Here is a 10,907-nt window from a genome sequence, read left to right as displayed (position 1 = left end):
CGTGCATATTTCTGTGTTTTTACTACTGGCTCTGGAACTAATTGCCCCCTTGGGGATGATAAAGATTCTTAAGCGTGAACTGAAGTCAACATATAGTGCCTTGCGTAGATAAAATATTTATGTGAAAATCTGAAAAGTGGGACGTCTCTATTCGGTCTCCAATACTTTGATATCCCCCCCAAAAAAATTCTAAATTGTGCGCAGTGTTCACAAATTCAATGTCTCTGGGAAGGTTTTTTAATTTTATTAGTCTGTTCAAAATATAAACATCTTAAAGTGCTTCACAATAAACCAACAGCCCAAGAGTCAACAATACATACAAAGCAGTAATTAGTGGAAAAGCAGATAAAAATAAATGATCTTAGCAAGGTTTTTAAAAAAAATCCAGAGTCCAAAGGAAGTCAGCTCCAGAAGCATTGATTATTCAAACAATCCAATTGAGGCTTGATTGTGTGCTAGAGGTAAGTCTATAAATAAACAGTAAATACTTATAATGTTATTAGAAATACTTCTCAGAGAAGTGACTTTAATAGACCAGTGCTTAGCTGATCTCTGGATTGACCTCAAGTAACAGGAAAATGATGAAGATGAGCAACAGGTGTGGCGATGCCTTCAGAGAGAACATTGGCTCCCCCTACAGGACAGAAATGATCTAGGCGCCGTCTCCTACCTGATCCTCACAGTATCTGAATTTCCACTGAGCTCAAGCCACAGCATGAAAACGAGGACTTCAAACCTGTCAAAGCATGGCTACCAACAGGCAACAGTTATAAAGAAATGAAGTGGCCAAAAGGCTCATTGTAACTCTCTCACCACTAAGTGTGGAGCGAAAGTAACAGCTTGAGCCACACCATGTCCACTGTGGCAGCAACATGCTGCAGGGATTTTCTTTACCAGGGAAGCTTTCCACTTAATGGGAGAGTAAATGCAGGTCAAGACTGGAGGGAAATAATGTTATCTAACAGTAAAGCTATGCTAAGCTCACACCTAGATTTACAGTGGAATAGTTTAGTGCAAAGCTGTGTGTCGCACATCACATTGTGGGGAAATGCGAGTCTGGCAAAATTTGACCAACTTAAAAATGGAAACCAATCGTCTTGTTCCTTCAACATCACAATTGTGCACCATTTCATGTTGGTATAACACACCCCAACCTAATAAAATATATCTACATTTGTTCTTGCAATATGTGTGTGAAAAGATTAAGGTTGAAATGTAGCAAAATGAGAAAAAAAGAATTGTGCTGAGGATACTCTCCGGACGCGCAAGTTTTTCTAAACAATTTGTAAGAAATTCTGTAATTCGTCGAGGCATTCAAACCTCAATACAATCATGAATGAGCATCACATTTCAAGCCGTCAGTTGAGTAACCCTGTATGCATGCTTGTATACCCACATGAGAGTGTGGCTTTCGCTGGCACTGCAAAAGTTCGTCCTGCCCACACTGGTGTTCCCGACTTCTCTGTTGTGGTTGTGCTGGGATTACGCCGGGGGATTAGCAGGGTACTGGCAGCGCCCATCAATGGGACAGAAATGACAGTTCCCATCATGCACTCTCTCCCCTCCTCTTCTCCAACTCCAACCTCCTTTCGCCACTTCGCAAACTTAAAGCGCCACAAACAGCAGATTACATGAGCTCAACTGCAGAGGAAGAAGTCAAACATCTCGGAGTGGAGATTAGGCTAAACAAACTTGTCTTCCTCTGCTTAGCACCATTCAGCCCGTACACAGAGAGCCGTCTCTCATGTCCCAGTTTGGACGAGATTAGGAAACTGCAGGCGGCTCTGTCCTGCTTCAAAATGAGTGAAAAACAAGTATTCTAAATTTTAAAAAAAGTATCACAATTTCCACCCCATATTACTGTCAGTTTTGATATATATGTATTTTTTTAGGAAAATGATGCATACTAATACTTCAAATAAATACCTAGCACAAACATCCAGAGATCAGAATCACTTGTGTTGACAAACTCAACGCATGTTTTGGTGTAGTTCTTGGTAAAATTGGTCCAGGGCTTAGTTTACATGCTTCCAGGACCTCGGGCAATAACAAGAGATCAAGCTTTTATGTATGTTTGAACCATCTGTGCCCTTGTTTGTTCAGGTCTTTGCTCTGAACCTTTTAAATTTTCCATACTTGGTATTAATGTTTGGCGAAAAGCAGCTTCCAGCTCAGACTCTGTGCCAGAATTTAATGGATGGGATAAAAAAAATATAATAAAAATACATAAAATATCTTCAATTTCCCTTCCAAATTTCACACATTGAAAAATGATTTTGTATCTTATGCAATAAAGTCAACCACATGTCAGAAAAATATTTTTTTTTTCTCTGATATATCCAGTTTTATTTGGAGTTAAATGTCATGGAAAAATATGCATTTCATCATTACAGCTGGATATTTGGGGCAGAATCAAAAATTTACTTTTTATTTTTTTGAAAGATAAAAAGACCAGATCATTTTCGCCGGCTTGCAGATCAACACATGGATGCTTGCAGGTCTCTTTAACTCACTACTATGTTGTGCAGAGGTTTTGCAGTGTGCAGTATATGCATGTACTAGTCAAAGGCTTCATAATCTCATCCNATCAAGCTACATCAGCAAGAGAAAAAACAAATCAGAGTTTGTTTTTAATTAACGAGTGACCATTTCTTGATAATAAAATCCTTTATCCGCATCAAAATAAGTGTTACAAGTGTTAAAACTCAACATGATGTCAGTCGGTTTAATTAAACAACCACAGCTAATCTGATTTGAAAAGGTGTTAATATATCTGGTGAGAAATACGAGACGTTAGTATTTCTTAGCTCAAAATAGCTCTGAGTCTACAACCGTCAAAACAGCAGAAGTTGTGTAGGAGCTAACTTTTATATCACAACTTCTTTTCAAATATTTTAACATGACCCCTCCACCCACACAGGAAGCGTTGGAATAAATGTGTTATTTATTCTTGTTTGATCATCCATATTTCAGGAGACATTTCCTAAGGAGGAAATTGTAATTTTCAAGGAGTTAAAGTCTCTCCCTAGCAAAGTTCTTACTCACCACATCTTCCTCTGCTGCTGTATTGGCCATCTCATGATAATGCTAATGTTAAGGATAACAAACAAGAATTTCCCTAAAATTAAGAGAGTTTGACTGGTCAGTCTTTCTTTACATATTCTAGGCTTAGTTCAATAAAAGCCTTTACTTAAAAGTTTTTGGGTGTTTGTGGTTCTACTTTCTGTTATATCAAATTAAAGCAAGAACAGTAAATCATGGCTACAAAAGGACAAAAAAGAAAAAGTGTTGGAAAAAAGATATTCTGTTCCGAGAACATTTTAATTTGTCATTAAACATTTAGTTCAGAAAAATTGTAAAAACTGCCCATTCTTGGACTGGATCCAGGAGCCTCATGTGGCCCCCGGGGGCCACACTTAGGAATCCACTTCAACATGCAGAAAAAGAACAAAAAGAGGGAAATTAAAGTCCTCTCACTATGGACGTCTAGGACTAAGAAAATGCCAAATGTGTGACAGTTGAAAACCTTTTCAGTTTTATTACTGAAAACAATTGAAGCAGGTGCATAAATTCTTATGTTAGAAAATACACAGTATTTTTTCATTTATTGTTAATAAAACACTTCAAAGCGCTTGCGAGTTAATTCTCTGCTGAATTTATGTACCAGCTCAGTTAAGTAGAGGTACATTTACACCGCAAACAGCATCAGTTTATTTTGCCTTTATCTATTTTTAAGTACTTTTTTTTTAACTCTTCTGACATTTGTTGCATAAATATGACACAGCATTATCATTTCTGTTGTACAGTACCTTCTAAACCGGACCTCAGAAGTCCACTCTTGTTGTTACACGACTCCAAATGCGGCGCCAGCTCCAAGTCTGTCAACCGCTGTAAAAACATCACTGCTGCCTGACTGGGTATGTGGTGGTCGCTCCAGCATGAACGACAATAAACCTTCCTCTATTTCGCCTTTGTGAAAAATGCTTTTCAGATGAACAACAGTTTCCAAGTTACAATCACAAACCGAAGGACAAACAGACCTTCAACTGATGATTTAACTTTTTTTCCCCAAACATGCTGCAGAACTTCTGAAAATTAAGCCATGTGTATACTAATACAAACACTGACATTTGGAGAAATCCATCCTCTCCGGGCAAACATTGACACCACAGTCATGTTCCTGAAGGAAACGTGAAGCTACAGGCAGCAGCAAAGTGGCTTAGCCTGCAGGGACTCAAACTAAGAAGCAAAAGGCCTGCTTTGTCTAAAAGGTAACAAAATCCAGCCTTGTATTTAGTAAAACAATTTCGACGTCTACATTCCTGTAGCGGTTTCACTTTGTCTTCTGTTTTGATAACGTCACGTAAATTCAAGGTTACTAGTTCAGGAGAAGAAAAGTAAGAAAAAAAAATCCTGATTAGAAGGTAAATAGTAATTTCTTCAATTACAAATGAGCTGATTTATGTCCTCGTAGAACAGAAATCGTAGCACCGAGCAGGTGTGGAGGACCTCAGAGAAACAGTGAAGACGTGCTTGAGGAGGAGACAGAGATGCAGACACAAGCTAGTCAGCATTTTGTTCCTCTCAATGTCATTCTGAGGCTATGCAAATTTAAGATAATCTTTTCGCTGGGTTTGAAACGAAAATGAGACTGGAAACAATAAAGCATTTGTGGAAGCGCGTGTGGCTAAATGCTCCTCGGCAGAAGTTACCTCGATCTGTCACACAGAAGGATGATGTACACTGAAAACACATTCCCTCCCTCCTGGCACTCGCATTTATCTCTCGGTTTATGACCACTCTTCCCCCCACGCTCGCACATTTCTGCCGTAACATCCATCTATTTCAGCATCCTGACTCGCATATCCGGGGGCCCGTCTTGTCTCGCCGTCCTTAAGATGTTCAGGACGCATCTGTGATAGATTTAACCATATGCTTTCTCTTCATTTGGAAGCGGAGAGTGACAAGGCGAAGGTCAGCAGTATCTTTTTTTTTTCTTTCCTTTTTCTTTTGTCCTGTAAAATGACGTGTGGGCGGGGAGGACGGTTGGTAAGTTTTGAGAAGAATTTATTTTTGTGTGGAGCATTAAGTAATGTAAAAAGAGCATTAATGTCACTTTTTAAGATAAGCCAATAAATCAACCAACCGGCTGCCACAGCTCTGCATCCAGATTTGAAAGTTTAACTGCAGCACCAAAGTGTACATACCTCTTGAATACTTTTACATAATTCCCTAAAATTGTGTGGCTGTAATGTGACAAAACGTTGAAAAAAAAGAAATAAATATTTTTAAAAGGCACTCCGTTTCCTCCTACGTCACTGTTTCTTTTTTTTTTTTTGGTTCTAACCCTCCTTCAGTGTACAGCTCACAGTGCAGTTGCATTTACCTGTGTGTGAGGAGCAGGTAAATAGTAGAGGATCTAAATCATCCCACGGCGGCGCCGCAGCACATGGAGCAACCCCAGCACACAGATGCTTCTGCTTATCACTGCGCTGCAGTGATGGAGAAGCTCAAATGTGCTCTCAGCTGTAGCTCATGGCAGCCTGCGCCCGTCTCCAGATAACTCCGAGCTGCTAGTTATGAGCTCTGTTCATTGATATGTTGCCTAATCCTCTTTATTTGTTTAAAAAAAAGCCCCAGTGCATTTCCAGCAACAAGTCTGCGAGCCTCACACAAGAGTGCAAGCGACTAACTTATAACTGAGTGATACCAGTCAGAGCATGCACCATGTTCAACCACTGAGGTAAAGGTGTTTTTATTCCCCTCCTTCTGAAACATGCGTTTTCCCATCCTAACCCAAACAGGTGCGTATAGAAAATGTCTGATAAGTTTAAATTCTGCTCATCAAATGAGCCCATATAAAGGAGGAATCTCGTTCCGCATCTTCAGCTGTAACTAAAAGTTGTTCACACGTGTCATGTAAAATCCTCTTCACCATTAGAGGGCACTAAAAATCCACATGTAGCTTTCACACATTTCCTGCCCTTCAGAGAAACTATTAGGTTTTTTTTTTCTTCAAGAAAATCCTGTGAAAGGTTTTAAGATAAGAGACTTATTATTAGTTTGTTAATTTTTTAAAGAGAGGTGGCAATAATAATGACAAATTCCCAAATGAACAGTACAGAAATATGAGTCATATTTTTTCCAAAGATTGGCAAAAACTGCATCGCTTTGAATAGCAACATTAATTTGATTATTTTTGGTGATATGAATCAGCTTTGTGATTGTTAGGAAATATTTAAGAGTTAGATTAAGTGGGCCAATCCAACAAGAGATGAATGACTGTTTTTTTTTTTTTTAATAGCTTATTTTATTTTTTCAAAGTAAGTTTTAATCCTCAAAAATGGAAGAAAACCGGGTTTCTGCTCTAGGTAGTGGATCCTCTGCAAAATATCGTTGATTAACTCTCCAAGTACCAATACACCAAAACTAAACTGATTTGTTATGATTACTAAAACTTTATTCTTGCTAAAGAACTTTGGAAAATGTTGCTGTTATGCGTCCTTACAGAGTCAGTGTAAGGTTTAATGGACGCTGAAGCAGAATATGATTTGGAGTTCCACTTTCATCACCCGCCAGTCACCACAGCAGCTCTAATATCTTGTATGTTCTTTTGCATATTGCTTACAGAGCACAGTCTATTCTACACTGACACTGGTGTCCATCAGTTTTGGTAGAGTTAGGATGGACTCATTGGTCAGGATGCAGTCAGTCAGAGTAAATCAGCAAAAATTTATACATCTTGACATTTGTGCATGACAACTGTCTCAAGCAGCAGAAACACGATGGGAGTCACGAGAGTCTGGTCTAATAAATGAATAAAAACAAAGTCATCATATAATTGTGCACAACATTTTAGCATTTTTACGGCCATTTCTCTCCAAGTTATTTATGAAAGTTAAAAACAAATACGTGAATATGAAAAAGAATTAGGCAGATGGGGAAAATTTGGAGTTTTTAGGCTTTTAGCCTTGGCTTTCCTGTGTCTGATGACATTATGGTGTTTGTAGATGAGCTGGGATGGTTAGGAGTAGATGAGTGCCAGCCAAATATGGTTCCCTGTGAAAGAAGACAAAACAAATATGTTGCAACTCGTCACAGCTTGATGACTAACTAATGAATATTAATTTATGAATATTCATTTTCTCTTAAATTAATATTCATAAGAAGCGGGCAAATTTATATTAGTTCCCCCCACCACCACCCATCAAACCCCTGCTACACCCCACACCTCAGGCGCCACAAATAGTGACGTCGACGTGATTAACCATCATCAGACATTCAAAGTCGAGAAGCAACGGTTGATCAAGTCTCCCATCATCAGATTAAAATCCCGTGCAGGGTTAATCTGCACGTTGCCTCCTGAGAGGATGAGCAGTGACACATGATGACTTTAGTGCTCTGAAAGGGTTGCGCACAAGACAGCCCGCGATCTGCGTTGAGCTCCGCAGAGTCCCGTGAGCGGCGGGACACCGGGAGTCAAAAACTGATCACCACGGATCTTTTCCCTCCGCCGCGCGCTCGCTTCGCTTGCATCCAGCATCCCCCCTCCTCCTTCCCCACAACCCACCCGCCAAAGTCTCTCCGGGCTCGTTACGCACGGCTTTTACGCACAGTCCATGAGCCGAACTCCGCGTTTTCACCGACGCGCGCGGACCACGCTACAACTTCCCACTCCCACAGGTGTGATGGTGTCGAGCCAGCGAACTGAAGGGATGAGCGAGCCGGTCCGCTCCGCGTTCTGCTGAAAGGGAAAAGTCCAACCAGCACGGAACGATGGAAAGTAGTTGCCTGCAACCGCGAGCCGCGCCGCGTGCCAAAATGAGCTTTAAGCGGCAAAGCTGGATGATCCTATTGTTGGTGTTTGCAACTATATCAGCGGTACTCACACAAGGTAAGCGAGCGGAGAGTGACCATATGCTGCATTTTAGCCATTTTTAATATTAAGCGAGCGATATGTCCCAGTGCGGAGAAAGTCTTTTGGAGCATCTTGGGACAGTACTTAATGGTAATAAAGAAAAAAGGAAAACCAAAAACGAAGATACTTGATATCTCCGTTGCATGTCTCTTGTTAGAGGGCTGGCTCCCTCTCTGCTAAATCATGACTAAAGCAGCTTTCTCTAAAGGTCTGAATAATAAATAAACGTCCCCCATTTACACCACAAACTTTCATCTCGCTTTTCAGTAATACAGCGTTGCAGCAATGCTAAACTGAGCATAATTACGTGTCTCACTTGCGGCAAAGAATTGTCACAGTAGTGAGGAGTGAATTAAATATTTAGGATGAAATGAGCGAGGAGTATAAAGACTTGATGGGGTTGTATAAAAATTTGAACCGTGCCTTCATACGCTCGGTACATTGTCTCTGCTTTGATGTCAGCCAGGCACCCTTTTTTAACACACTCAGTGAAGCAAGCACAGAGAAATAAATTTATATCCTCAACTTAATCAAGAAAAAAAAAAGGAGTATAAAAAAAAAAGCAAAGGCAATATATGTGAAGCGTGGAAAGTGCTTCTCAGATGGCCATTTCCAGGGAGTGCAGGCAGACTGACTTTTAATAGGATGACAAAAGCTGAGAAATTGGGATAAATCAGATTTTTCAAAGCAGCTTTAAGAGTTTCATTGGAAATAACAATCCCAACCAATCACTACGCAAGCTTAAGCCTCCCTCAATCTATCTGCCTTTTCTCTCTCCCTCTCTTCTCTTATCCTTCCATGACTCCTCACATGCCACAAGATCTCTACATGTTTCAACATTGTCATGCATTTGTCAGACATATGAGAAGATAAACCTGTGAAGGTGCTGCGATGCATTTCCAAGGGTTATCAGTTAGACTTAGCCCAACCCGTTGGCACGTAATTTGGTAGTTGTTAAAATGTCACAATGACAAATGGGGAAAGTTTTTTTTTTTGCCTGCTTCTAATTATGTTTTTTTTTTTTTAATACTTGATGATGAGCTCCAAGTCTCTGAGGTTGGAAGCCCTTCTTGTCATCATCTCCTTTGCTCCTCCCTCCTGCCAGGTCTCATCTTGGCCACTTGAAAATTTTACTTAATTTTGGGCCAAATGCATTTGTGAATATTAGGGTTTTTGCAAACTTAGCTTCTACACCTTACTCCTCAGAAAAGTAGTGTTGGTTGCAGGAGATGTCACTGATGAAGTGTTCAATCTAGCTGATTTATTGCAAACAGACAACCAGACAGCTGAATATGTTGTGAAAAAAACGCAGACTTAATTGGATATATGAGTAAATTAGTGCACATTGATCCATTATCTGGTGTTGGAACAAGACCTGTCACAATAACAAAGTTAATAAATTGTCCCAGAAGTTATTGCAGTAACTTCTGGTATTGTTTCTTTTGTTTTTTTGTACCGTTGTTTTGAGACCATGTTCAAGTAACATGATGGTAATGGCAGAAAAATGCAAGAAAAGCCTCTCAAAGATCATTATGCTTCGATTTCTAACAAACATTTTACACTGAAACTGGAAGATATTTTAAGAATCAAAAACCACAGAAACAACAAATAGAATGAGTTGTGATGTTTCTGTGAACAAAATTGTCCTTCAAAAGAAAAAAGACTGAAGACTTGTCGTCAAACTTTTGGCAGAAAGAGAGAGAAAAGAGAAAAATGATAAATCACGGATATGAAAATCATTGAGCTCGTTTTAATTTATTATACGATTAACCGATTTATTGCAATAGGCGTAAATGGAAACTTGCCATTTGAACTGGAAACTTATTTGACTTCATGCTAAAGGCCCACATCATGGTGCTGCCAGCAGGGACCTATAGGCCTATGGACAGAACAATGCTTTAATCTACATAATATTGTGTTGCATCCCTGATTAATCTGAAATCTATATGCCCTTGTGCCTCTACCATACATAAGCTTGAACAAATCTCTTTCCGCTGCAGATTGCCCCTGAAAAATGTAACTTTCAATTAACTTATTGCAAGACTTTTGCCAAATTAACAAGTGTTAAGTGTGTGTCCCAAGTGGGCGCTTAAAGGTTGTGCTAACGCCAGTACATATTTTTTGTACTTAAGGACCTCTTCTTCGGCAAACTGTCAGAAGCTCATAAAAAAAAAAGCTGCCATGCTCCGTTAAAGATAGCTGCTCTGCAAAGGCGAGCCAGGCAACGGACGTAAAAACTCACCACTAAAACTTGATAAAAGATGCCCACCAGTGTCACAGGTGCATAGTTAGTTCTAGTAGTACCATCTGGGTCTTTGCCAGTGCTTTTGTAATTCCAACATATTGATATCTAGCGAATCGCCTCATATGTGACCAACATTTGATCTCTGAAAGCACCTGTAACAGCAGTAAAAAAGGAAAAACCAGATCTTTTCATCTCACCATTTACTAATTAGAATGCAGACACCCATTGCCTTCTGCAAAGCTGTTGGGATGGCAGAGTTGTTTTGCACATATGGTGAAAGCCATCAGTGCACATTAGGATTCACCGAGGATTTTCAGGCTTTAAGCATTTAATGGAAAGACAAAGATTGATTAAAACTCTGGGAGAAATGCTTTAAGACAAACACACTGAGCAGATGCAGAAACTAAAAATCTACAGGGAAAAGATTGTTCATTAGATATTGTTTTATCCTAGGTTAAAAAAGAGAAAGAAAGAAAGAAAATAAAATAAAAAAACACTGATCAAACTTTAACTTTTGCATTCCTCTTTATGAATTAAAGTAATTATTTATGCTCAGAGATGAGATATAATCCACATCACAGCTTTGTTTCATGTGGAGTTTAAGTGAATAATTTAAAAACATTATGCGTTGGAATGTTAGATTATTTCTAGGTTTTGTATAATTTATATGAACAACTGTTTTTCCATGGAGGAGTGTTTGCGAGAAACAAATTTAATGATTTGCAAAGCAAGAGCTGAATGCAG

At 39.3% G+C, this 10,907-nt stretch overlaps 1 protein-coding gene across 1 annotated transcript in view; it reads left to right on the top strand.

Moving 5' to 3' along the window:
- The first annotated feature begins 7,303 nt into the window (after positions 1-7,303).
- The window catches only part of LOC103148378 (transmembrane protein 132D), a 39,543-nt gene continuing 35,939 nt past the window's right edge, over positions 7,304-10,907 (top strand). Inside the window, exon 1 of the mRNA XM_007567102.2 lies at positions 7,304-7,894. Within this exon, the coding sequence (XP_007567164.1) occupies positions 7,777-7,894 (118 nt within the window). The 5' untranslated portion in view covers positions 7,304-7,776. The remainder of the gene's footprint in view (positions 7,895-10,907) is intronic.

Source organism: Poecilia formosa, unplaced genomic scaffold, assembly GCF_000485575.1.
Source record: "Poecilia formosa unplaced genomic scaffold, Poecilia_formosa-5.1.2 Scaffold204, whole genome shotgun sequence".
Lineage (NCBI taxonomy): Eukaryota > Metazoa > Chordata > Actinopteri > Cyprinodontiformes > Poeciliidae > Poecilia > Poecilia formosa.
The sequence above is the reverse complement of the archived record's forward strand: the minus strand, read 5'-3'. Positions and strand labels throughout refer to the sequence as shown.